Source organism: Delphinapterus leucas, chromosome 13 (assembly GCF_059928025.1).
Source record: "Delphinapterus leucas isolate spDelLeu-1000000601 "Yukka" chromosome 13, BTC_Dleu_Yukka2, whole genome shotgun sequence".
NCBI classification, from domain to species: domain Eukaryota; kingdom Metazoa; phylum Chordata; class Mammalia; order Artiodactyla; family Monodontidae; genus Delphinapterus; species Delphinapterus leucas.
The window spans coordinates 87,268,087-87,295,516 of NC_143141.1; the positions used below are offsets into that span (position 1 = coordinate 87,268,087).

At 52.8% G+C, this 27,430-nt stretch overlaps 1 protein-coding gene across 1 annotated transcript; it reads left to right on the top strand.

Annotated features, from left to right (window-relative positions):
- Window positions 1-544: 544 nt before the first annotated feature.
- Window positions 545-26,501, top strand: CYS1 (cystin 1). The gene is made up of 3 exons (XM_022554139.3): window positions 545-887; window positions 18,766-18,818; window positions 23,364-26,501. The coding sequence occupies exons 1-3, from the start codon at window positions 564-566 to the stop codon at window positions 23,467-23,469; spliced, it is 483 nt and encodes a 160-aa protein (XP_022409847.2). The 5' UTR covers window positions 545-563; the 3' UTR covers window positions 23,470-26,501.
- Window positions 26,502-27,430: the final 929 nt, after the last annotated feature.

Sequence of the window (27,430 nt, forward strand, 5' to 3'; positions counted from 1 at the left end):
TGGGGGTGTTGCAGGAGCCCCAGTGCTTTCAGTTCTTCCAGGCGGCGGGGACCTGGAGGGTCGAGGAGCCAGAGCCTGGAGGGCTGACCCCGCAAGGAGAGGCGGGGCCCGAGGCGGGCCGGAGGGAGGAGGAAGGAGTCGGAGGAGGAGGGGACGCCGCGCCCCAGTGCCCTCGCCATCCAGTGCCCGGATACCCGGCCCTCGTTCCCCGCCCCCGGCCGCCGGCTCCCCAAGAGCCCTCACCAGCGGCTCTCGGCCCCCACCTCCAGGCCGGGCTCAGCACCCCAGCCCCGGTCGCGCCCCCTCCCATGTTCCCCTGTCCCGGGATCTAGTGCCCCCACCGCGACACCACGCCCCACGTTCCGCACACCGGTGGCTTCGCCCCTCCCCCAGGCCCGGCTCGCGTCCCCCCGCCCCCAGTCGCGTCCCAGACCCGGGATCTCCCCCTCCCCCCGCTCACGCCCGGCCCGGGTCCGCACCCCCGGCCCGGCCGCGCCCCGTCCCGCGTCCCCGCCCCCGGGCCGCGTTCCGGCGGCGCCACAGGCCTGCTAGGCGGGCGCGCCATGGGCAGCGGCAGCAGCCGGAGCGGCCGCGCCCTGAGGCGGCTGCGCAGCCCCGACAGCCGGCCGGCGGGGCCCGGCGGGGCAACCCCGGAGGGCGGGACGCGGCCGCCAGTCTCGGCGACGGTGGCGGCGGCCAGGGAGCAGGCCTGGGAGGCGGCGGCGGAGGGGGCGGCCGGTCCCGGCCCCGCGGCGCCCCCCGACGGCGGGGACGAGACGCTTCGCCTGCTGGACCAACTGCTGGCCGAGTCGGCGGCCTGGGGCCCCGGGGAGCTGGCCCCGCGGGGCCCGGCGCGGCCCCGACCCGCAGCCGGCGCCGGGAGCCCGGTGAGTGTCGGAGCCCGCCGAGTCGGTGGGGCAGCTGCGCCGGTTCCTGCCCCGGAGCCCCCTCCCCGCCGGCCCGCACGCCGCGCCCTGTCCCTCCGGGGCCCCCGCCCTGTTGCCCTGTCCCCCAGCCCCCGCGGCCGTCCCGCCGCGCGCTCCCTGCTCGCCCCCCTCCCCTCTCTGCCTCCTCTGGGTGCTGGTCTCACTGCCTCCAATTTGGGGGGGTGACAGTGCTGTGCTGGCAGCAGCCTTAAAAGGCAGGGAGACAGACATCCCTTAGCAGAAATGCATCTCCCAGGCTTGCTTCTGGCCAGAGCTTGCCTTTTTTTTCCTTTTGGAACTGCGGCTCCTTCCAGCCTAGGTAGGGGCTGGCCAGCGGGGCTGCTTTCTTCTCAGGTACCTCCCCCTTGGCCATTCCCCGGGCACTGTCGGAGGAGGATGCTAAGAGGTGGGACCGGTAGCCAAACAGTGTTTACAAAGGCCCCTCGCGTCAGACACGTCAGGATCTTTGCCTTGTGGTCAAGCAGTTTGCATACTACTGGCTATTTTTGAGATGCTGTGCAATTTCTTTTTGGCTTCCCAATTCTCTCTTCCAGAACACTTGTAATAACATCCCCGCTGTTCTAGAAAAACAATAAAAGTGAGCACTCTCGTATGGCAACAGCCTTCACTCCAGCAGAGCTGAATGAACAAGATCTGTGATATCAGCTCCTGGGCTTGAGGAGGATGTCCAAGGCAGTTCCCCCCTTCCCCGGAGTCCTGCAGGCTTTGCTTAACGACTGCTGGGACCAGAGGGAGGTGTCTTCCGGGGCAGCCACCAAGCAGTGGAATCCTGGAAGCTCCTCAGTGAGGTGGGGAGGGGTGGGTGGAAAGGACTGGGCCAACCCGGACACTGCAGGGTCTTCCTCCCCTGTCCTCCTGCCCAGCCCCTGCTGCCCTCCCAAAGTGAGCTGCAGCAAGTGGGACCCAATTATATAACAAGATTCCTTTAAGATTACATCAGAGTTCCATTATATAACCCTCAAAATGGATAAACAGTTGAGAAATTTTGGGGGAAATTCTGAGACGGCATGGAAGCAATCTTTTAGGGATCAGTTGTCAAGTGCTTTGGAAACTTCAGAAGCGAAAATGGAAAGAAAACAGAGAATGGATTTCCCTCCCCCGTCCCCACCCCCATTCACTGAGTATCACAGCAACTCCTAGGGTGCATGGGCTGCCTTACTCATTCTTTCAGTCATTTCTCAGGTATTGCTTGAGCACTTACTGTGTGCCGGGCATCGCTCTGGGTGCTAGAGATGAACACTGATGGCACGCAGTCCTTGCCCTCAAGAAGTTGACAGTGTAATGGGGGAGAGGGATCTGCAAACAAAAAGTAGAATACCTGTGGGCAGCCTGTAGAGAGAGTCCACAGGAGGAGCAACTGGTCCTCTGGAGAAGTCAGGTCGGCATACCAGCAGGACAGCACTTGAGCTGGATCTGGAAGGGTCTGTGGCCCTAGCCAGGCAAACAAGCAGCAAAGTGCATTTGGGCAGAGAGAAACCTGCGAGCAAAGGCAGTGGCGGCCGGGGCATAGGGTACCCAGGGTGTGGGTGGGAGCATGGGAGTTGAAGAGGTTGGGAAGGGTGAATGCCAGGCTACGGACATGTTACGCTAGGAGTATTCCCTGCTGAGGAGTTTGGACTTTACCATAAAAGCCGTGGGTATCTTTGAAGGACTAAGGGGAGTGACATTTTGTGTCTTAGGAAGGTTGGACCAACAGCCATGGGGAGGATGAACCGGGCAGAGTAAGGACTAGGGGCAGGATGTCCAACTGGGGCTGCTTCAGCGGTCCAGACAGGCAGGTGCTGAGGGCAGCAGCGCAGTGCGAGGGCTGAAGGGGATGGAGTCGAGAGAGACTAGGAGGTGAAGTCAGCCAGCTGGGGCTGCTCTTTTGGGTGCGGATTGTTTGTAGCTTCTGTACCGTAGATGTTTTTTTGGTGTTTTTTTTTTTTTTGGCGGTACGCGGGCCTCTCACTGCTGTGGCCTCTCCCGTTGCGGAGCACAGGCTCCGGACGCGCAGGCTCAGCGGCCATGGCTCACGGGCCCAGCCGCTCCGCGGCATGTGGGATCTTTGCGGACCGGGGCACGAACCCGCATCCCCTGCATCAGCAGGCGGACTCCCAACCACTGCGCCACCAGGGAAGCCCCTAACCATGGAGTTTTTCAGCTCTTACTGTGTATATGTTCCGAATCAAGGTAAATTTTTCTCTTACATTTTGGTAGAAGCACCTTTCAGTTAAATTTTTTTTTTTTTGTCTGTGAACCGTAATACTTTGTAATGAAACACTAGGTAAGAGGATTTTCACTCTGGATTGTAAATTTAGGAAAAATTATGGGCAAATTTGAGGTAAGACACAAATGTGAAGGATACAGTAGTCTCTCTGCACTGGGGCTGTGTTACAAATCCCCATGTCCAAGAAACAGGATCTCAGGGAGAAAATGGGATGAATGAGGCCAAGGCCACTGGGGAACCCGTGACAGTCTGTGTGTGGATTTACATTCACTGAAATATAACTACTGAGACACTTCCCCAAATAAAGAGCATTTCCATGATATTCCTAGTTTCCAGTCCAGTTCCATAAACTCTTGGTACCAGTACATGTCAGCTAGAAAGAAGTCTTTCCCTTCATGCAGTTTTAAGTTTGGGTGCGTGTTCACTGCAGAGACGCGCATGAGATGTTCGGTTTCCTGTCAGATGACGTGCACAGTAAAGAAGGGGAAGGAGGATTACGTCCGTTGGGCACCTGTTCTGTGTTAAGGATTGAATTAGGTACTTCCTGGTCATTGTCCCACGTTCCCCTCTTCAAACAGCCTTTTAGATAAATAGTGCTTTCTATTTTACAAACAAGGCCATCTCAGTCCCAGGAGATTGATAACATACCCAAAGCCACACAGCCAGTAAGTCGGGGTAGCAGAGTTTGTAGCAGGCCTGCCGGGCTCCAGCCCCTCCGTAGACAACCTGGAACGTTCCATGCCTTTTCCATTTTCCAGATGTCCAAGTCACAAGGCAGATCCCGCACTTCCAGTGCTCTGCTCACAGTGGCACTAATGCCTGGCCCGTTTTTCTTTACTGTACAATTTTTTTTTTTAACGTTCAGTAATCCCTAGCATTCCCCAAGCAAACTCATCAAGAACCTGTATTTTGTCTGATAAAAGTACCACCCGTCTTGCCCTCATAATACCCCCTGAATGTTATTTTCGGCAGCCTCCTTATTCATTCAGATGTTTAGGTGCTTAGGGGTCATACAGTTTTTACTAAAAGTTGTGAGACTCCCAATTATTCACTTAGTACATCTGTCACCAGCATCCTTTTACCTGAGCATTTTCATGAGCCCCTGCGTGTAAGCATGTTGCTGGTTGCACGGGGGCAGAAGCGGAAGAACAAAGAGGCAAAAGACTCAGAAAGAGTCCTTTCCCCATCCTGTATCAGGTTTGATTCCTATGAAACAGAGGGCTTTGCAGTTCACTTACAGTCACTCGGAAGTTGTCCAGATGTTGTAATACAGCCGCTATTTATTCAGGCTATTCTAACAGCCGGCTCCTTACATCCATTGCTTTGCTTAATCCTCGTCAGAATAGGTTCCTGCCAAATTGGTGTCGCCTCCCCCCAACTTCATGTCGGAGGGGAGTGTACAAGGCCCAGAGAGGTAGTTCACTTGGCCAGTGTCGTGCAGTTTGAAAGAGCCAGTCGGAGTCGTTCTGACTATACCTCTGTAGAGCACTGTGTATACTGGAATTTTAACTGAGTGAATTTGCCATCAGGAGGGATTCTCACTTGTTCCCTGATTCCTCTGGTGTTCAGTTTTTCTCTGAGATAGGTCTCCATACCCCGGCTTCCGTGATTGCGTACAAGATGTGTTCCAGTCTCTAAAGATGTGTTCAGCCCAGAAAAGGTTATGCTTACTTTTAAGTGTTTGTTTTTGAAGTTAGAATAGGTAATATACATGCACATGAGAAAAAAAATTGTTCTTGGTTGTTCTCTGCAATAAAATACTTAAAATGATCTTATTCATGAGAGATGTGGGTTTTTTTAAAAAAATATTTTATTCATTTATTTATTTAGGCTGCGCCAGGTCTTAGTTGTGGCATGTGGGCTCATAGTTGTGGCACATGGGCTTCTTAGTTGCGGCATGCATGCGGGATCTAGTTCCCTGACTAGAGATCAAACCTGGGCCCCCTGCATTGGAAGTGCAGAGTCTTACCTACTGGACCACCAAGGAAGTCCCACATGAGAGGTTTTAAATAAAAAGATAAGCCCTATATTAGCTTCACTCTACAATTGTAAAGGAATATATGCTCATTGCAGAAAAATTGGAAAACAGAAAAAATATATAATAAAAAATATATAGAAAAGGAAATAAAGATTGCTCATAGGGCTTCCCTGGTGGTGCTGTGGTTAAGAATCCACCTGCCGGGCTTCCCTGGTGGCGCAGTGGTTGAGAGTCTGCCTGCCGATGCAGGGTACATGGGTTCGTGCCCCGGTCCGGGAAGATCCCACATGCCGAGGAACGGCTGGGTCCGTGAGCCATGGCCGCTGAGCCTGCGCGTCCGGAGCCTGTGCTCTGCAACAGGAGAGGCCACAGCAGTGAGAGGCCCACGTACTGCAAAAAAAAAAAAAAAAAAAAAAAAGAATCCACCTGCCAACATGGGGGACATGGGTTCCATCCCTGGTCTGGGAAGATCCCACATGCCGCGGAGCAACTAAGCCCGTGCGCCACAACTACTGAGCCTGCTCTCTAGAGCCCACAAGCCGCAACTACTGAGCCCGCGTGCCTAGAGCCCGTGCTCCACAACAAGAGAAGCCACCGCAATGAGAAGCCCACACACCACAGCGAAGAGTAGCCCCTGCTCACCGCAACTAGAGAAAGCCCACGCGCAGCAACGAAGACCCAACGCAGCCAAAAATAAATAAAAAAATAAAGTTCCCTTAAAAAAAAAAAGAGCGTAGTATAGATATACAATTTATAGCATCCTTTTATTTAGCATTATAGTATAAGCGTTTCTCCCATCATAATGTCTTCATAATTTGCCCACCATCCAGAGGTAGTGTTATTTAATTAATCTCTTATTGTGAGACATTCAGGCTGTTTCCAGGTAGGTTTTTTTGTTCGCTTATTTTTTGCCAATATTGAGAACCTTTTTTTTTTGGCCATGCCGTGTCGTGGCTTGCGTGACCTTAGTTCCCCGATCAGAGATTGAACCGTGCCCCCTGCAATGGGAGCGTGTAGTCCTAACCACTGGACCACCAGAGAATTCCCGTAATGTTGAGAATCTGAAGAAAATTGTATAGGCAAAGACCATATTGCATCATTAACAATTTAAAATGTTTCCCACTATAGTCTTTAACTTATCAGCTGTCACCTGTTTTCATTTCTTTTGTTCTTTTTCTTTTTTTGACATCTTTATTGGAGTATAAGTGCTTTACAATGGTGTGTTAGTTTCTGCTTTATAACAAAGTGAATCAGTTACACATACACATATGTTCCCATATCTCCTCCCTCTTGTGTCTCCCTCCCTCCCACCCTCCCTATCCCACCCCTCTAGGTGGTCACAAAGCCCCGAGCTGATCTCCCTGTGCTATGCAGCTGCTTCCCACTAGCTATCTACCTTACGTTTGGTAGTGTACATATGTCCATGCCACTCTCTCTCTTTGTCCCAGCTTTTAAAGATATATATCATTGAATTATAACAGAGTCTTAAATTTTTTTAAGTAAACTATCTCACAAGCGGCTTTTCACGCTGTTGCATAATATTCTTCATTATTATTTTAATGAATGCAAAATATTTCATCAAGGTCACGTACTTTAATTCACTAAAGCATCTATTACTGTTCTAGACTAATTTTCAACTTGTTCCTGGGCAGTCTTAGGTGCCCAAGGCAGAATTCCTTTCCCAAAGTCAGAAGAACTTCAGAATCAACAGTATTTTAGTGAGATATTGAAACTGAAAACTATTTACGGTGGGAGGATTTTGTGTGAAAATCTAAGGGTTTAGTGAGATATTGAAACTGAAAACTATTTACGGTGGGAGGATTATGTGTGAAAATCTAAGGGTTTGGATTTGTCTTGTATTAAGTTATTTAATCAAATTGTGATTTTTTTAAAAAAAATGCAGCAGTATCTCTCTCAATCAGTGGTCTATTAGTTAGAAAAATGTACCATCTAATACTGGTCGATCCATTCAACGTTTATTTTTTGAGCACCTACGTGTGCCAGGTACTGTTCTAGGTGCTGGTTATACATAAGTGAACTAAACAGACAAAACCTTCACCAACCTTCAGTCATGAAGTCCAACAGTGAACAAAATAAAGTATAAAGAACAAAAGAGCAGTAGTGGCTGGGGAGAGCAGGAGTGGGTCTATTCTCAGCAGGTCAGAGCTGGGAGAGACAGGGTGGTGGCCTGGTGCCCGGGTAGAGAACAGTGAGCCTTGTGGCCACCGGAAGGCCTTGGCTTTTTTTGGGGGGTAGGGGGTGGGATCATACCGGTGCCCCCTGCATTGGGAGCGCAGAATCTTAACCACTGGACCACCAGGGAAGTCCAAGGCCTTGGCTTTTACTTTGAATGAGGTAGAGAAGGCTGGAGGAATTCTGAACAGCGGATGACATGATCTGGTTTGTTTTAAGGCTCACCCTGGCTGCCCTGTTGAAGACAGCCTGGGATGGGATGGAGGGGCCAAAGCTGGGAGCAGAGCTGGGAAGCTTTTGCAGGAATCCAAGTGAGAAGAGGGATTGGTTTGGACTAGAGTGGTAGTGAGTGAGCTGGGAAGGACTGGTTGGCATATGGACCTAGATTAGAACTAGAGACAGCCAGTTTACTAATGGATTGGCTGTGGGTTGTGTGAGAAAGGAGTCAGAGGACCCCAAAGTGTTTGGCTTGAGCAGCTAGAAGGACGTAGTTGCCATTAACTGACATGGGAAATGTGGAAGGGGTAGGGTTTGAATGTTGTGAATCAGGAAGTTGTTTTAGAATATGTTAAATTTGAGATGTGTGCTAGGCATCTACATAGAGATATCAATTGAAAAGATCTTTGTAAGAGTTTGGCATTCAGGGGAGAGGCTGGGTTTGGACTTATAAATTTGGCAGCCATTAAAACATAGAAGGGTTGAGATTAGATCAGACCACCAGTAATACTGAGGTCGGCTAACACCTGAGTGTGTGCCAGGTACTGCTCTGGGTGTTTATGTGTGTGACCTGTGTTCAGAGGTAGAGAAGATGAGGGGACATCCTAAAGGGAAGAAAACCAAGAGGATGCAGGTCTGGAAGCCAAGGGAGGAAAGTATGTCAAGGAGGAGGTAGTGACCAGCTCTTGTAAATGCTGCTCGATGGGACGAGTGAGGTGAAGTCTGAAAGCTGACCATTGAATCTGGCGGCTTGGAGGTCCCTGGTGCCTTGGCCAGTGCCGTTTCAGTGGAGCGGTGCGGGAAGCCCGATGGGCTGGCCTTCATGGAGAATGGGAGGCAAGGAACTGGAGAGTAGCCAAGGCTTTCAGGAAGGTTCTTTTTACAGTGCAGTGTTGGTGGGTAGCCATAAAGATGGCTCCATTAGGACACTGAATTAACCATAAAATCTCAGTCCCAGAATGGGCTAGATAAAAGAAGTTTGGGGGATTAAATGTGCTAGTGAAATTCAAGGGCACCCTTAAAGAGGATATTCTGATTCAGTCTAATAGATATAAATTCAGTCTTTTTACTACCAGGTGATAATTCATACTCCCCCACGCCGCCTAATAAATCTTAGTCACTCAAGATCTAGGGAAGATCATTGTCTGTCTTCTAGGCTGAATGAATCCACTGTCCACCATTTTTGCAAAGGTTCCATTTTGCTGTAGCGAAGGAGGACCAGGGTAACTCTTTCTTGTCGTTTACCGTCAGCCAGGGCTTCCCAGTAATCCTGGCTCACAGCTGCTGTGGGATGTGAAGGTGAAAAGAGGCATCAAAATGATTACGTGGCCGGAAAGCAGTTCCACCAGAGGGCTTTGAAAGTGATGGATACTCTAATGGACTTCTGGCAAAAAGCCACTATTTTGAAGACAGTTACCACCTGTCCGCTTTCAGATCTCTAGCAAAGAACACAAGATTTAAGTGGCAGTAAGTGGTATTTGATCAGCCTAGGAGTCATAGGAGAGTAAAGCGTAGTGCTGACCCCCAAGGCTCACACCGTGTTGAGGGAGGGTTGTGAAGTGAGCATTCCTCATGGAAGCCCTGGAGTGGAGGTAAGTAGGAATTATTACATACAAGGAGTTGAATAATCCCATCCAAGGCAGAAGTCTTCACATCCAAGAAGACCTGACATCTGAGTTGGTTGTGAAGGATCGGTAGAATTTTCCAGCAGTCAGTAAAGGAAGGAGCATTCCATAAAGAGCGAGCAGCATGTAGAAAAACCCAGAGGGACCAAGTGCTTTAGGAGAACAGCATGTTGTCCATAATGGCTGGACAGCAAGGTGATGATGGCTGGACGGAGCGCAAAAGACAACGAGATCGGTTTGGGTCATGATTTCACAACCTTCTAGGCTAAAGGGTTGAACTTTATCCTGTAGGCAACAGAGAGCTAGTGGAAATTTTGTGTTTTTTATTTTTAAATGATTATTTAAAAAATCAGAATAGGTAATATACATGCACATGAGAGAAAATGTAACAGGTACACTGAAAGGAAAGTTTCCCCTCCACCCTGTCCCCCACTCTCTCCAGTTCACTTCTCCAGAGACGCCCACCTTATCGAGTCCTTGTGTCTCCTCCCCAGCCTGTGTTTAGAAAGACAAGGGGTGGCAGGAGGGCGGAGGATGAGAGGCGATGGCGCGGGAAGCAGGGTGCCCAGGTGGGAGATTCTGCAGAAATCCAGGTAAGAGGTGATGCAAGAAGGCGAGGTGCACACTGGGTGTGAGAGCAAGGGACGGCGGGCTGCCGCAGAGGCACCCGGGTTTCCTGCTGGTGTCGTAGCGTCGACAGCCATGCTCAGTGTTGTGCAAGTGGCTTTGGGGTGTGAGGCAGACAAGTTCGTGGGCCGTCAGAAGCTCAGGTCCACTGTACAAGGTGGTTGGAGCTGGCATGTAACTCTGTGAACTTCAGCATCTAATGGGGTGATGAGGGAGAGCATGTGGGTGGGAGGAGAAGAGTCCTGAGCTGGAGCCCTGGAGAACTCCAGGAACCGGAGGAAGACGCTTCCTCTCAGGAGATGTACGGAAACAGCCAGATTTAAAAGTGTTTAGAAGCGCTTGCCTGGAGATGGGGTCAGAGGTGTGACCCCAGAGGGCTCCCTCCCTCCGTGGTTCCGGGATGTGGGCTTCGTCCGTGGTGGGAAGCCTGACCGTAGTGAAGGTTGGAAGCAGGGTCTCCCAGCGCCTTGCCTGAGGCCGGGCCCCAGCGACTGGTGCTGAGTGCTGGTGCGGGGAGGTGGGGGAGTGAGGTGGGTTGGGCGTCACTGCAGCGTCTCAGTGAGGTGCTGACGAAGGCTTCCTTGCACAGGAGCTTCGGGCTCCCCCAGCGCCTGGGACGAGCCCTAGCTGGACTCCGGTGCGGACGGTCAGCAGTGGTTTGTGCAGACGGAGATTCTTAGCACCTGAGTGCTAAGAAGGCAGCCTCCAGCCCAAGGCTACCATTCAGATTCCCAGCAGACTCGGCCGCTTCGGTTTCTTCGCAGTTTGAGAATCACAGACTGCTGGAGCTGAAGGGACCTTAGAGACCACCGAGGCTACCTTCTCATTTACATCCCAGGCCTTTGGGTCCCAGCAGGGTGATTGCCCAAATCCCCAGCAGGACCAGGATCCATGCCAGGTCATCTGCCTCCGGGGGTGAGGATCCAGCTGCCCGTGTGAAAATGCGTTTGCAGGTGCTTCATGAGGTGTTATAACGCTGTAGATACGTAATTGATCGTTGTTTTCCTTCAGTCCCACCCTTTACCTTCTCCAGGTCTCCCTGGCCTTCTGTCTCTGGAAGCACTTTCCTGAAGCAAGGCCTGGGGAGGGGAGGTGGGCGCCCTAGGACTGGTGGCTTCAGAGTCAGCCTCCTTTTGCAAAAGTCCTTTGTCACTTTCGGAACGCAGAGCAGCCCTCACAGCAGAGTCCGCTGGGCCTGCAGCGTGTACTGCCTGGGAAGCCATGAAGTGGAGCCGTGTGGGGACAGGAGCGGCCCCGGGGGTGAGAGGACTGAACCCGACTGGCAAAGTGCTGAAACCTGCCGAGGCGGGGAGATCCGGTACCGGGAGACCGAGTTCACTCTTCTCTCCACTGCATGTGTTAACATTTCCATAATGAAGCATAAGCAAACCTGGGCTCCAAAGAAGGACAGTTCTTAGAGAGGAAGGGGAAAGTCTACTGATAAAACACAACAGGGTGGATGGGTCTCAGGCTCGTCGCGCGGCGTGAAAGAAGCCAGGCAAAAAAGGGTGCATGCTGTCTGACCCCATGTCTTTAGGCTTCTAGAGAGGGCACACGGGTGTGCGGTGACAGGGCCCAACTAGTGGCCTCCTGGAGATGGGAAGGCGGAGGAGGGAAGCAGGGAGCATCACCGGGGGTGACGGATGTGGTTCAACAGTGGACACACCTGTCAAACCTGTCAGATCGTATTCTGCAGACGCCTGCAGCTTGTTCCAGGTCAACCATATATATCATTGATATGGGTACTTTAAGAGTTAAGGGGAGAACTCTTTAAACAGAAGAAGCAGGATACACATATTGTTAAATAAAATATTCAGTGGGTTTTCTAAAGATTAACCACTGATGCTTCACTTTTTTTCAAAAAACCCTAGTTGTAAGAGTCAGAGGAGACTTTTTTTTAAATTATTTATTGATTTTTGTCTGCGTTGGTCCTCATTGGTGCACGCAGGCTTTCTCTAGCTGCGGTGTGCGGGCTTTGTTGTGGAGCACGGGCTCTAGGTGCGCAGGCTTCAGTAGTTGTGGCTCGCGGGCTCTAGAGCGCAGGCTCAGTAGTTGCGGCGCACGGGCTTAGTTGCTCCGCGGCATGTGGGATCTTCCTGGACCAGGGCTCAAACCTGTGTCCCCTGCATTGGCAGGCGGATTCTTAACCACTGTACCACCAGGGAAGTCCCAGAGAAGACTTTAAGAAATCATCTTACTCAGTTCTTCCTCAGATGTTTTCTGCTTCTTGTTCAGCTGTGGTGTGAGTTTTTCAAAGCCCCCCTAGGATCTCGAGTGATGACACATCACACGCTCATCCTGAGTCCAGCCGGGTTCCCACGGCCCCAGTCCAGGCGCCATGGCCTCCCCGGGGTCCAGATGTGTCCTACCGAGCAGGAGTGGCAGGCTTCCTGCTGGCTGGGAGCTTGTGTCTGCACTAGGCCTGGAGCAGCCGCCAGGGGCTGCTGTGCCTTTGCTTTTCACAAGCTCCCGAGCTGCTTCAGCAAGTTGGATCTTCTGGGAGGCCTGTCTAACACATTTTGCATCTGAGAAAGTCAAGTTAAAGGCTTCAACCGACGAGAGGAAGAACCACACGTTCAAACCACAGAGAGAAACACAGGTAAAGAAATGAAAGATACAACAAAGCTGAGCTGTCAGGGAAATCAGAAAAGAAAGAGTATGGCCTTCTGTGTGAGCGCAGCCTTGGGGCGTCCAGTCCACATACTTGATGCACCACATCATCGCGGCCCTGCAGCTGGCAGTGTGTCCCCGTTAGTAGTGAGTAGAGCAGCGCAGAGAAGGGGAAACTGGCTGACGATGCAAATGTTCGATTCCGGTTTCTTGCTCTTTCACTCAGTTGCCCTCCTGATGGGAGAAACCATATCTGTAACAACTCTTACAAAACCTGGTGATGAGAGGAAAAGCCCCAGCAGGTGATGGCAAAAGCTGGTTCCAGCAGAAATGGACAAGAGGGAACTAGGGTCCCTATTGGATGACTTCATAAAAAATAGCTGAAGGGTAGTTTGAGTAAAAGTATTACTTTACTTCTCTGTTGTCCCTGAGAAAATAACCAGCCTCAGTGGTTGAAAACTGCAGGGAGGAAGATTGGTGTCAATATGATACGAGAGAACTTTCTCATGTGCCCAAGAGAATTAATTGAAAGGAGGGTCTCAAAGAGATATCTGTGCACCCGTGTTCATAGGAGCATTGTTCACAAGAGCCAAAAAGTGGAAGCCACCCAAGTGTCCCTTGATGGGTGAATGGATAAACACAGCATGGTATACACGTACAGTGGTATATTATTCAGCCTTAAAAAGGAACGAGGTTCTGGCACGTGCTACAACATGGATGAACCTCGAGGACATTACGCTGAGTGAACTAAGCCAGGCAGAAGAGGGCGAATACTGTATGATTCCACTCAGGTGAGGCGCTAAAGGGCTCATTTCTATCGGACAGGAAGTACGGTGGTGGTTGCTGGGGTTTGGGGGTGAGAGTTGTTGTTTAATGTGGACAGGGGTTCAGTTCTGCAAGGTGAAGTTTGCGAGACTGGTTAATGTACTTCACTCTACTGAACTGTACGCTTACAAATGGTTAAGATGGTAAATTTCAGGTTAAGATGGTTTAAGATGTGTGTATTTTACCACAATTAATTGTTTTTTGAATAAAAAAAATTAAAAAGAATTTTCAGCTAGTCTGAGCTGCCTGAGCAGGAATGGGCTGCTTCAGGAGGTGGTGGAGGTGAGTGCGTGTGTGTACGTGTGCACGCACACGTGTGCGTGCCTGTGTGACTTCCCCTCCTCTCTCTCATCTTCGTCGCCCCTCCCTACACTCTCTCTTCCCATTGTGAATTCCTTGCTGACTTGGGAGTCATCTCCTCTTCATCTTTACACTCCCCAAAGGCACGAATATTCAAAGGAATATGCAGGGAATACTGAATCCCCGGGGCAAGATCACTAGCCACTAGCAGACACCAGCCGGCCCCGCAGGTGCCCCTGGAAGGAAGTTGTGCACCTTCGCTGTGCAGCCCACCTCCACGTGGAGAGAGCGCCAGGCAGGCAGGACAGGCTCTTCTGGCCAATGCGTGGGGGTGCCTGTAGTGGCAGGCGGCTGCCACGGCCCATGCCACAGGGCCCGTGTGGCAGGACACACCCAGGGTCAGCTTGCTTCTGTTTACCACCACTAACTAACATTTCCCAAGAAACACATCAGAGCTAGTTTCTCAGGGAAGCGTATGCTGTCCTGGAACCTCTCAGGCCTTGAACACCAAGGTCTTCCCTGCGCTCTCCTCCTCACGCCTTCAGGTTCTCTTCTAGCAGGGCTGTGTCAGAGGCTACTCTGGGCTGGACGTTGGGTCAGATGTTCGTAATGGTGTCTACTGGTCACTTACAGGATAGGCATTATACTAAGGATGAGACAGAAGAGAGAGAGAGAGATAATCTTTCATATCTCTGCAGCCCTGAAGGCTAAGTACCTATTACACAAATGAGTAAACTGAGGGTTAAACTGATTGCACAAAGGTTTATAGCCCCCAGTCTGTGCTCTTATCATTTTGCTCATTGTTAACATGTCTAAGACCTAACTTCTCTGGTGACATTGCACCTCAAAAGTATAGGGTGTGGGTCTCCACAGCAGCTGACAGAGCACTGGGCACACTGGGGTACTGATGATTGATTAATCCCTGGGATTAAGCCTCAGAATAGAAGGGTGGAGGGGGACTTCAAAAAAGAATTTGGAGAGAACGTAAGCAGCTTCCTGTGGGGGCAAAAGCCCAGTTCTGCCTATTGGCGGTGTAGGATTATGTGCACAGGGAGCACAGTGGGAAGCTCATCCTGCTCTACTATTAAAAGGAAAAAGCAAAACCTTTAAAACTCCCCAGTGTCTGCAGAATACGTCAGAATAAGACTCTTGATTAATAATTTATTTAGGATTAGTATCTCTCTCCCATTTGTTTGTCTTTTTGTGTTGCTTCCAGAGAGAATCTCTCAGTTTGACCTTCCAGGTAACTGAGTTTCTCTTCAGCTGTGTCTAATTTACTCTTCAGAACACCTACTGAGATTTTACTTTCTTCCATCATAGATGGCATTTCCAAAATCTCTAGCTGGTTATCTTGCACAACAGCTTATTCTTGTTTGGCTGAGACTGTGAATCATTCTCCTTTTAAAGTCACTTCCAGTCTGCTCTAATAACTTTTTTCTCAGGTTTAATTCTTTGAACTGATGAGTTTGGTTCCTGCCTCCACGTGTCACAGAGGAGGGTCAGGATATGCTCCTGGTGAGTGTGGCCATCGTTAGTGGTCTGGGAACAGTTTCCTGTGCTTCCTGGTGTCAGCGGCTGCCCATGCTACCCCCCGTCTCCTGTCCCAGTCTGGGGGATGCACCTCTGTGCCCTGTCATTTGCACAAGCAGGCCCCTCCTTTCTGACCCTTGCCCCAAGACCCTCTCCTGCTCTGGTGTCTGTCTCCTCTGAACTTGGAGCCCCCAAAGCTGCTGCTTTGTCCAGCAGCCCCCTCCTGTGTGTGCTGGGGGCTGTGGTTTCCTCCATCGATCTAACCCAGTCTGTCTTCCAACAACCCCTACTACCGGGCTTCCCTGGTGGCACAGTGGTTAAGAATCTGCCTGCTATGCAGGGGACACAGGTTTGAGCCCTGGTCCAGGAAGATCCCACATGCCACAGAGCAACTAAGCCTGTGCACCACAACTACTGAGCCTGCACTCTAGAGCCCATGAGCCACAACTACTGAAGCCCGTGTGCCTAGAGCCCGTGCTCCTCAACAAGAGAAGCCACTGCAATGAGAAGCCTGTGCACCGCAATGAAGAGTAGCCCCTGATCGCCGCAACTAGAGAAAGGCTGCGTCCAGCAATGAAAACCCAATGCAGCCAAAAAATAAATAAATTTATATAAAAAAAAAAAGAATCTGCCTGCTATGCAGGGGACACAGGTTCGAGCCCTGGTCCGGGAAGATCCCACATGCCACAGAGCAACTAAGCCTGTGTGCCACAACTACTGAGCCTGCTCGCTTAGAGCCTGTGCTCTGCAACAAGAGAAGCCACTGCAATGAGAAGCTTGTGCACCACAATGAAGAGTAGCCCCCGCTCGCCGCCACTGGAGAAAGCCCGTGTGCAGCAACAAAGACCCAACACAGCCAAAAATAAATAAAAAGTTAAAAATTTATATTAAAAAAAAGCTCTACTACTTTCTAGTCTTGCAGTACTGTTAGAGATTTGTGAGTTGTTTTGTTTGTTTTGTTTTGTTTTTTGCTTATGGCCTTTTCTGTCATTTCTAAGGATTTGGGATGAAAGCGGGAAGCGGGCCTGCATGTTTGGTTTACCATTGTAATCACGACTTCTGATGACCCGTGCACTTGTAGTCCACACCTCGGTGTCTGGCATTGGATTTTTCTCTAGTTGTGTCATCACACTAGTTTTTTTCTGCCCAGCTGTGAGCTGCTCTGGGCAAGGACCATATGCTGTATGGGTAATAGAACATGGCGCACAACAGGGCACATGGACTTGATGAATGCTTATTCACGACCTCTGACGACTCCGTGTATTTACATATGCAAATATGTTCCTTATCTGAAGTGCCCTTCCCCTCTTTTCCACCTGGTAAACCCCTACTCTTTCAAAACTCCAGCTAAAATGTCACTCTTGCCACTCTTCTTGGAAACCTCCCATGGTGTTTTTCCCATTCAGAGTTGGTTTCCCCTCCTCTCCCAGCCCTTTATAACTCGGCTACAGAATTTATCACATAGCATCGCATTGCATTTTTATGAGACTCTCCCCGTGAAACTGTGAGCTCCTTGAAGACTGGGTTCTTGACAGTCGTGGCCTGTCCTGGGGGGCACTGCTTGTGCCAGTGGGGGATCTTGTGCACAAAGCAGGCTGCCGTCTGGCTGGGCCATGGCCTTGCTCAGCTTCATGGATCAAAGGCTGGTGTCCACAGTGCCCTCAAGTGCCTTATGCTGGGAACACAGTATGGAAAGTTATTCAGACCCCTCTGCAGCTGAAAACAACTTAATATACTGGATATAATTAATGTAGTAAGAGTGTCATTGAAACATTAAGTGGCTGGTGAGATAGTGAGGAATTACCAGCCCAGATCCAAGAAAGGCAGAATCAGAGATGCAAATAAGACGTTGGGCTGCATTTGCCTCAGGTGGACTTGAGCTTTGGGTCTGATGGTGTCCAGCAGTAAAGGGAACAGAATTTAGGGCCCAATGAAAGTAATAGTAGATCCTTCCCTCATAAATCCAGGACCTTCGGGGGCTGCAAGGAAAAGTGTCACAGCACAGGACAGCGAAGGAGGGTAGAAAAGCCACAATCTAGCTGCCTCTTAAGGTTTGCAGCCCCAGTTCCCATCACCTAGGTGGTCCAAAATACCTGAATGCATGGATTTAATTTCAAGTGGCCCCAGACCAGGAGTGCCCCCTGGTGCCCGGACAGAGCAAGCTCATGTCCTCTCTGGAGGAAGGCATGTTCCTCTCAGGACAGAGACCACCCACAAAGTGCTTTCAAGGCTAATGAGCATCAAACAAGAAAAAATGACCAACCAGCCAGAGAACCAAGTGAACACTAGAAGAAACAAAGACAACAAAAATAGACCAATGAAGACTTCAGTTATTTATTTGGATTACCAGACACAGTTTATAATCAACTATGTTTATTTTATCTTATTTAAGGGAAATACCTTTGAAGGACCAGGACCTCTAGAAAGTGCCCTAGCATATTTTAAAAAGAACCAGATAGAACTTGAAGAAATGAAAAATACAATAAACAAAATTAAAGATTCTGATGGTTTGGGTTAACAGGAAATTAGACAGAGATGAAGAGAAGATCAGTGCCCTGGAAGACAGAACTGAAGAAATGACCTACACAGAGAGACCAGGAACTGATAAAGGACAACTTGAGAAAAAGCCACAGCAAGCCTAATATTACATTTGAAATAATGAAAACTTTCCCTTTTCAATAAAGGAACAAGACAGAGATGCCTGTTATCATTTCTTTTCAAGGTAGTACTGGAGGTCCTAGCCAGTGCAGAAGGGCTAGGTGAAAAGTGTGTTTCCCTTCTGGGACCAGAAGGGAAAAAATCAAATGGCCATTTTTCTCAGATAATGTGAACGGGAAGAAAGTCCAAAAGAATCTACAAATAAGTTATTAGGACTAATAAGAGAGTTTAGTAAGACTGGTGAACACAAAATGTATATATTTCAATCATATATCTGCAGAAACAAACAGGAAGAAAATAAAATTTTATTTAAAAAAGGATAATATCAAGTATCTAGAAATTGGTCTAAAAAGAGATATCTATGACCTCTACAGGGAAAATAAGACTTCTTAAAAGACATTAAAGAAATCCTGAATGAATGGAGAGGTGTTCCCTGTTTTTAAACTGGAAGACTTGTTATTATAGATATCAAGTCTGCCTAAAATGATCTGTATATTAATTCAACCCCAACAAAATCCCCAAGGGGGACAAACTGACTGCAGTACACATATAAGGAGGTGCAAAGAACCGGGAAGAGTCCAGGCTTATTCTAAAGCTGTGGTAACTGAGACAGGGTGGTGCTGGCACAGGACAGGCATGGACCATTGGAAGAGTTTGCAGACAGACACGTGCGACGTCTGTGCACCCTTGACTGAGAACAGAGAAGGCACAGCCGAGCAGCAGGGCAGGCTGCCAGGCAGTGCTTAGATGGACGTCAGGACTTCGACTCCTGGAGTGAGAGATGGGGACATGCTGGCCGTTAGCTGCCGGGGAGGTGGGGAGTCTCTTGGTGTGAGCTGTGTAGGTCACTCCCCTCTCCCAGCCTCAGCTTCCCACATGCAAAATAGGCGGATGGAACTAGACAGCAGGGGAGCCTTTCCACTTTCCAGCTCTGGTTTATTCAGCCCTGGGTTGAATGTGGTGGCCGTCTGTCAGCACAAAGCCAGGACAAAGACAGGCTGCACCACTGACAACCTTCTGATGCCTCTTCCTTTTGTCTTTCTGAAGGTGTCCCCGAAACGGAGCACTGAAGACCACCCAGAGAGCAGCAGTGTCTCTGAGTAAGTACAGCGGCGGTGGGGGCGGGGGGAAGCACATCTCCACCAGAGTCACAGCCACCCTACCCCCCGCCCTCCCCACGCCTCCGCATCCCCGGCCCTGGCCCCACCCATTCACTCAGAAGCTATTTGCAGTGGCTCATCTGTAAATGAGGCACAGTCCTTGGCCTTCAGGAGTTTACAGCCTAGAAGGATGGCAGGTGGGTCCCCCGTAATCCCATTACAGCGTTAGCAGGAAAACACATTCAAAACCCCTGGAAAGTGTCATCTGAGGACCCCAGGCCCAGAGACCAGGCCTTCTCTATCTGCACGGCCCTGGGCTGTGGGAGGATTCCAGGGCCCCAGGAGCAGCCAGCACCGGGAAGCTGTGCGGGGGTGACCTTGGGCCTCTGGCTCATCGTGCCCTTGGCTTTCTCATCCCTAATTGGCTCACGGTGATCGGCCCTGGGTCACTGGGAGGTAGGTGAGTGTGATGCTCAAGACCAGAGATGTGAAAATTCTGGCTCAACAGCTATTTTTATTACCAGTTCCAAACGGCTCAGGGCCAGAACTTTGCCGGTTTCCCTTATTTAACATTTGAGGAGACCTTCTCCTGAAGATTGGGGTCTCTTCACACGGGCTCAAGGGAGGTCTGAAAGGGGACAGAACTGCCGAGGGCTCGTGGAGGAGCTGATGTTTAAGTGGCTCACAGGACACGTATTTTCACCAAGGAGAGAGGAGGGCGGTGCGTTCCAGGTGGTGAGATCCACAAGCAAGACACAGAGGTCTGAACAGGACACCACGCACAGGCTGGTGACATTTAGCACAGGGTCTGGGGGGAGAAGGAGGGCCTTGAAGGCCAAGTGGAAACCGTGGGCCACTGCTGTCCAGTCAGAGGACGCTGGGGTCAGCTCTGGGCGCTGGGACTCCACCGTGGCCGCGGAGGTGAAGCAGTGAGCACATGTACACAGGCTCCACCCCTTGCCAAGGCCAGCGCTTCACTCAGCAGAGAGGAGCATCCCTCCCGGTCCCCCCTCACAGGCCCTGCTCTTCACTTGTTTTGCAAACCGTCACAGGCTCCACTTAGCACGGCTGCCTCCGGGTAGGCTCAGCGCCCCCGTGCACTCCCGTGCTGGACCGGGCGCTGTGTCTCACTGCAGTGACCGGGCGCCAGGGCCGCCTCTGCTCCACTGACCTGGACGCCCGAGCACATGGCGCGGCTGAGGACCTGGGCCCGGCGCGGTGCCAACGGAGCTCAGTCCCGCCTGCATATTTCTACTGATTGTAAAGATAACTGGCAGTGACTTTCTTAAGTTTTCATCACCCCAAGGACTTTAGGAGGATTAAGTTCTGCCTCGAACAAATTAGTTGTTTCTTCTTATTTTTAAATGAATAGGTCCCTTCACCTCACATGCAAACTCCAGGACATCCCTCACCAGGAGTACTTCCTTCCTTCATTCATTCACTCCCTCAATATACTTTAGTGGGAGCGTCCTGAGTGCCACGCTAGGCCCTGGACTCCAGGCTGGGTGGGTCCCAGGCTGGTCCTGGCTCAGTGGCGGCAGAGGGGAGAGCGTCATGAAGGTGAAATCAGGGCTGTGCCTCCCGGGAGCAGACTCTGAAGCCATACAGGCCTGCCCCAGGGTCTGGACTGGCAGTAGCCGCCCTCCTCTGTTCCCCAAACTTGGGCTCCCCTGCCTGTAGGGGAACCTCTCTGAGGAGGGAGCGGCGGGTGTCCTGCCACCACGTCCACTGTGGCCTCTCACTGCCAGCGGCCGGCCCTGGGCTCCTCCACACAGCCAGCGTGCACCTCCCTCCCCGCCCCCCAGACTGGGCGCACACAGAGCGCAGCCCCCAGCACCCTCCTCTCCTGGTTCCTGCAGCGCCCGCCCTTCCAGCCGCAGACAAGCCCACCGTCCCCTTCTCCACCACCAGAACCCCTCAAAGCAGCGCTTCAGGGAGAAGTGTCCTAATGCGTGCAGTTTACTTTGAAATGCATCCAGAAATCAGATAAAGTAATAGACATGGGATAAAGTAAACCCAGCAAAATGTAGCAGAAAAATATTTACTTAATTGTTGAATCCAGATTTCAACTTTTTGGTATGCTTGAAAGTCTTCGTAATAAAAGGTTGAAGAGGAAAATCCTCCCAAACTCAGTTCAAATATCTCCTCCTCAGAGACTCTCACCCTCCCCTCCCTCCGTGTCGACCTGGTGAGTCTCCCTCCTTCAGCAGTGCCGGCTCCAGTTCACACCACACCTGTACGTGTAACGCAGCGGGTACCTGTGACAGCCTGTCTTACCTCTTCTTCTCACTCTGAGCCACATCTCTGGGCCCTCACAGCACCAGGCACAGAGCAGGTGCTTCACAGATGCAGCCGAAGGGAACGTTCGGTGTGAACCTGGGCCTGTGGGCCTTGACCCCCAGTCCTGACCGTCCTCGATGTCGGCCACGCCCTTTCCCCAGGGTTGGGGTGTGGAAGCAACAGAGCTGAGCCAGCCGGGCTGGCTTTGAGGACAGGGCTGGGCTGGCCTGACCTGAAGCCTGTGAGGATCCGGTAACAGAAGCCTAGGGCCTGTGGAGGGGAAACAGGGATTCAGGAGCCTTCTGTCTGCAGTAGCTGCTGAAACTGCTCGTTATTTATTCTGTAAATGCTTGTGGGATACCTACTATAAGCCAGGCCTAGGCCAGGCACCCCGTTTCCCTAATGAGTAAACAGGTACAAGGTATGATTTGCCCATGGTCAAAGGGCCAGTAAGTTCTAGACCCAACAGACAGTACAAATGACTCGCCTCATTTTGCATGTGGCTCTGTAGCCCAATTATAATTGATTTGCTCTCTCTGGGGAAGAGTAATGGGTTTTTGTTTTGCATGACTTTAGGAATCTCTGACATAGTGAATTATAATTTAAACAAAGATTCAATTCTTGACTCCTCAGTCCCTCTAGGAACCATCTCTCCCTTTTAATGTTGTGCTCCCCTCCCCCAAGTAGGGGGAGACCCCACCTCGGTCTTCAGGCCCCCGGGCTGGCAGCCCCACGGCCGCTGGTGGACAGTGTTGCCCGCCAGACAAGCTAGGATGGCGTGAGGCCGAGTGGAGCCCTGGCTGCTGGGGCTGCAACACCTCCTGTCGGCCTCCCTATCAGCCTCCCCTGCCAGCCTCCCCGTCAGCCTCCCCTGCCGGCCTCCCCCGTCAGCCTCCCCTGCCGGCCCTGCCTCCTCGCCCCGTTTCTCCCCCATGTCCCAACTGCAGGGAGCGTCGGGTGCCTAGAGAGAAAGGCCTTGCTGAGCTGTGGGACCGGGTGAGGACGGTCTGTAGCCAGGTCACCATGGGACCGTGGGCAAGGCATTTCTCCCCCATCCACAGAGAGGGGGCTGGCCTGGGTGACCCCAGAGGGCTGTGCGGGAGGCACGTTTCATCTCTGGGCTTGGGGAAGTGGAGTCCTGCCGTTAGACCCTCATCCTTGCTGTTCAGCGCTGGGGGGCCTGTTAGGCGGCACACACCCTGAGGTGACAGTCAAGTAGCCCAGAGCCCAGCTCCTGCCCTGCACTCCGGGACAGCAGACAGGGCCCTGGAGGCTGCTCTGAACATGTCAGGAGCGCGACGGCAGTGATCAGGTGGGCCTTAGAGATCATCCAGCCCAGCCCCCCAGCTCACATGGCAGCACGTCTCTGGCTGGCAGGTGGGAGCTCGAGGTCCAATACCTGGCAGTGGGCAGCTCTGGCCTAACTCCTCCTTCAGAGGTAGCCCCTCAGGCTGGCAGCACTCAGTTCGGCCCAGGTTTCACACCCTCCCACCTGTCAAAGGTGCTGAAGGGGGCAAGGCCATGGCCAGGCACAGGTGGACACCGCCGTGGGACAGCCTGCAGGACAGGGAAGTCGGGGGCACAACAGAGTCCAGAAAGCCGGAGAGGGGGTGGGCAGCCGGGTCCAGGCCGGTGGGAACCACTTCCAGGGGCCCAGGCGGCGGGATGAGGATCCGGGATTTGGTCACTTAATACACTGCCCAGCAGGTTGGGGGAGTGGCCAGGATCCTGACGCCCAATCCTGTCCCAGCGTGGCAGCTCCTGTGAGACACCCCCATCCACCCAAGGGGCAGGCACAGGGAGTGAGTCAGGCCGATGGATAGTCAAGACACAGCTCACCTTTGCTGAGGGCTGGGCAGGGTGCAAAATTCAGTGTCACAAGCTGTCCATGCATTATCTCATTTATGCCTCAGAATGAATTTAGGAATACAGCTCCATTTTAGAGAAAATTATCACTGAGCTAGTAATTGGCAGAGCTGGGATTCAAGCTGGGTCTTCCCACCCCCGGGCCCTCACCCTTAAGCATCACAGGCACTGGCTTCCTCACAGCGTAAGGTCTTGGGTAACATCGGGGAGATGAAACCAGAGAGTCAGGCAGGGGCCTGCTGATGGAAGAGGTTGAGGAGGTGTTCCCGGGGCAGAGGTTTTCAGTTTTAGTTTTAGGATGGATCAGAATTCCATACAGGGCCCACCGTGGTTGTCCAGTAGAGATGTGGAGTTTGAAGGTAACATCTTGTTTCCCATGTCCATGTTTCTCACCCGCAGAGCCCCAGGCAGCTGCCACAGGAGGCCTGAGAGGCAGTCAGCCATCACATACGACTACTCTGAGGAGGAGCTGATGGCCAGCATCGAGCAGGAGTACTGCTGCTAAGGCTGGTGCTACAGCAGCCCCGTGGTCATCCAGCGGCCAGCGCGTCGTTCCTCCCAGCCCCAGCCCCAGCCGACTGGGTCTCTTAGGAACCTAAGGCTGGGCGCACACATCCCCCTGCCCTGCCCAGGGCTCTAGCTGGAGCTTAGCCACCTCCAACATGCAGTTACTCCCAGACCTTTCACAACTGCCCTCTTCAAATCTATATTCAGACAGTCCTGAACGTGGCCGGCAGCTGGCCATCATGCTTGCTGGCAAGAGGTGATCGGCTGTGCAGATCCAGGCCACAAGGAAGGCACAGGTGCTGCCCCACAGGTGCGTGGGCAGGTGACCTGCCAGATACCTGCCCCTCCTCTCAGTCTCTGGGGAGATCCGTCTACAAGGTTCTCCTGGGTCTTGAAATGCTTCCCCTTTCTGAAGGCCCACTTGCCACCTGCTCCGAAGAAGCCTCTTTACTGAGCGTGGCTCAGACTGGACACTTTGCGAACTCTAACACACGTCCCAGAGGGCCCCAAGGAGGTTCCGCTCTGGAGGGCACACCCAGGAGGTATGCCTTAGCGAGCTGGAGGGAGTCACCCTCTGTTTTGCAAATGAGTCGCCTGGAGATGTTATTGAAATGCAGATTCTGATTCTGTGGGTCTCCAGCAGGGCCTGAGAGTCTGCATTGTTTCTAACCAGTTCCCAGGCGATACCCAGGCTGCTGGATCCCAGCCATGCCTGGAGTAGCAGGGACCTTGTCTGAGCTTTAGGCCTGGCTGACTCTTCCTTCCCTGGTGCTGGAGGCTGCCCAGAGCCATGACCCACCCATCTCCTCAAAGAGAGGCCTGTGCCCCCTGCAGTGGGTACGGTGGGACAGGAGCCAGAGACCCCGGTTCTGATCCTCGCTCTTGCACTAACTTGCGGTCACTTCCCCCCTCTGGTCCTCAGTGAGTCCTGGAGGCACGCCCCGTCCCCCAGCTCTGACCATCAGGGATCACACAATCCCAGGTTTCCTCGGTCTCTCGTCCCCGTCTCCTGGGGGCACGGGACTGCCTTCCCTGCTGAGGGTGACCACTGGCCACACCTGGAAAGGGTCTTTAGGGCTGCCGGCTCTTCCCACCTGGAAGAAGGTAGAAAATCACAGCAGTGAGGCCAGGAGAGCCTTAGAACATTCCCAGCAGACTGATGAGAAAGCTGACACCCTGTGAATCAGGCAGGGCCTGGAGGCGAGTGCTTCTTGCACTAGACTTGCACAGAGGGCCTGCTGGGTGCCGAGCACGGCCCCAGGCCTTCTCTTGGTCGCTGGGTGTTGCTTCTGAGCCCCAGCCTTCTGCTCTGGAGCTGAGTGTGGAACATGCTCATGAAGGGGAGGCAGGGGAATGTGGCTGAAATAGAGGCAGGAAGAAAAACATCTCCATGTCGAAGGTGACAATGACACATCGATGTCTGGAAAAGTCTGTGCCACACACGTGTCTCCTGGCTTCTGTGGTGGCGAGTTCCTCTGAGATGCTACAAAGCCCAGGAATTTAGAAAACACGCTCCGTTCCCACCTCTGAGAAATGTTGTGTCCGTCCTCCTGGGGAAGAAGCCAGGCCACGGCCCTCCTTCTGCCCCTCGCACGACTTCTCAAAGGGGCCCCGCCTGGCTCAGGTTCCCTCTCCTCACCTAAGGTGAGCTTTTCCAAGACACTCCCCTTTGATGTTCCGAAGTCTCAGAGCCATTTCTCACTGGGCTGCCATCCAGTGAGATAGCACCACTGGGTGGACGCCCCTGGGGAATTTCTGTTCAACCTCCCCCCCCCCCCCCCACTCGTTCTCACCTTCTGAGCCCCTGCTGCTGTGAGCCCGGCCCTCTGCTGGATGCCAGGGTTCGTGTAGCAAGATCTGGTCTCCACTAGTAAGGACATGCTGTTTCTAGAGGCGCACCTGTAAACATGGACTCGCGGCTGTCAAAGAACTGTAGCCAAAAGCCCTCTGAAGATCTAGCCTCTGTGGATTGGGGATGTGGTTCTTTTTCTGGGCTGGCGATAGGCAGGAGAAAAGCCTTCTTGGTTGCCTTTGAGAGAACAAGTAACGTTTGAGGCTCGGAAGTCCTGCGCTCTCCCAGGAAGGAGACGATGTAAAACCAGACCTTTGGGGTGGTGACATCTGGACCCCTGGCACCAAATCAGACCTTAACAGGTGGGCAGGGCTCAATTTTCTGGTGTGATGAAACCCCTCTGGAAACAAAAGCTGCCTTTTCTGTGACGTGTGGACCCTGGGAAGGAGCGGTGACACATTTTAAGTCCTCAAGAGGTGGATGACATCCGATGGACACCCTGTGGAGCTGGTGCCCCGGGGTGTGCACATGAGACGGAAAAAGCATGTGGTTTCGTGTGGCACTGAGGGCACCCGGCTGCGCTTTCAAGGTCCAAACCTCCGCCAAAATCAGGGGCCTGTGGTCGGCTGTCAAGAGTGGCACCACGTGGCAGCAAGGCGTCCACACAGCAGGGTGTCCGCTTGGACTGGGTGTCTCTGTCCCTGGAAAGTGGCGGCTACAAAGACCCCAGCCTGGGATAACTAAGCCCGAGAGGTTTAGGACTATTTGCAGGGAAGGGGAGAAACTGTAGAGGGAGGGGCTGACTTTTCTACTAATCTAGTGAGGAGAGGATTTGAGTGAAAAATAAAAATAACATGACCTTAGTAGCGCAGGTTACAGACACGTTACTTTTTTTTTTTTTTTTTTAATTTATCCAACATCTACTTGAAGAGGGCGGGCTCCAGGCCAGGCCCTGTGCCAGGTGGGCCCTGGGGGATAAAATAAAGATGTGATGCGAGCGAGCAGAGTGAGGTGGGAAGAGCCGTTGCCGTCGGGGTTCCAGCATCCTCGCTGCTCCAGCATCCTCGCTGCTCCCCGTCCTTGGGCAGCTTGGATGACGGGGACTGGGCTCCCCGGGGAGGCCCTGCAGCTTCTCCCTGCCCAACGGCGCCTCTTCCTCCGCCCCGATCGCTGGGAAGCCTGAGGGACAAACGGCCGTGCGCTGTGCCCCCGCGGAGCCACGCGGATGAGAGGTGGGCGGGTCGCGGGGGTGCGGAGCCCGCGGGCGTCGCGCGGAGGGAGCTGGGGGCGGGGGGGCGGGGGGGCTCCCACCCGGGTCTGCAGACACTCAAGGGGACCCTGGCTTCGAGCCCGGCCCCATGCCGGCAGGAATTTTCCCGGCAGCCCCGGCAGAAGCGCTTCTGAGGGTCCCCGGAGCGGTTTCTGCGGATTGGGTCCCCCGCGCGGGGAGCTGAGCTCGGGTGCGCCCCCCTCGAGGCCGACTGCAGGCCCGCAGGACCCCAGGCCCGGCGGGCGGGCCGCGCGGCTGCTGAAGCCGGGGTCCCGGGTTCTTCGGGGGCTCAGAGGTGCGTGTGCGGACTTGCTGCCCCGCTGTGGCCTTTTGGTAGGGGTGTCTCTCAGAAGAACCGCCTGGGCACCACCTGTCACAGGTCGCGTAATTCCCACACACAGAGTCATCTCCCTGGGTTCCAACATCCAGCCAGGTGGGCATGGGGTCGGGGAGCGCGCACACTGAGCCCGAGGCCCCGCCAACGTCCTGACCCACCGCGTGCGCCTTCTATGCTCTCTCCGAGCGCCTTATCCGCTAGGGCGGCCCTCTAACCACGTCGGGTGGCCCTCTGAGAAGTGATACAAGAGAGGGCTCCTCAGCCCAGAGATGGACACACGCCCCCGCGCACAGGACTCGCCTCGGTTTCATGCTGTTCCCCTCCCCCCAGGCGCCCCGTCTGGAGATCTCCAGGGTTTTCTGGGCCGTCCTCTCTTTCTTGGCAGTCTGCCCCTCACCCCCAATGCCTTGGCATCCCTGGACCCTCAGCTCCATCTCCTCGACTCAGGGACTCCTCTGGGTCCCTGCTGAGTTCCTGTCCCTGCACCACAATCTGGAAACCTCCTCAAGGCAGCAAATCTGGGCAGTCACAAGATTCACTTATTTCCTGTCTCTCAGGGT

What these genes read in the sequence shown, in the direction of transcription:
- CYS1 (XM_022554139.3), top strand. Translation starts at nt 564, where the DNA reads ATGGGCAGCGGCAGCAGCCGGAGCGGCCGCGCCCTGAGGCGGCTGCGC. An exon ending in CAGCCGGCGCCGGGAGCCCG is followed by an intron (nt 888 to 18,765) that starts GTGAGTGTCGGA and finishes GTCTTTCTGAAG; the next exon opens with GTGTCCCCGAAACGGAGCAC. An exon ending in GAGAGCAGCAGTGTCTCTGA is followed by an intron (nt 18,819 to 23,363) that starts GTAAGTACAGCG and finishes TCTCACCCGCAG; the next exon opens with AGCCCCAGGCAGCTGCCACA.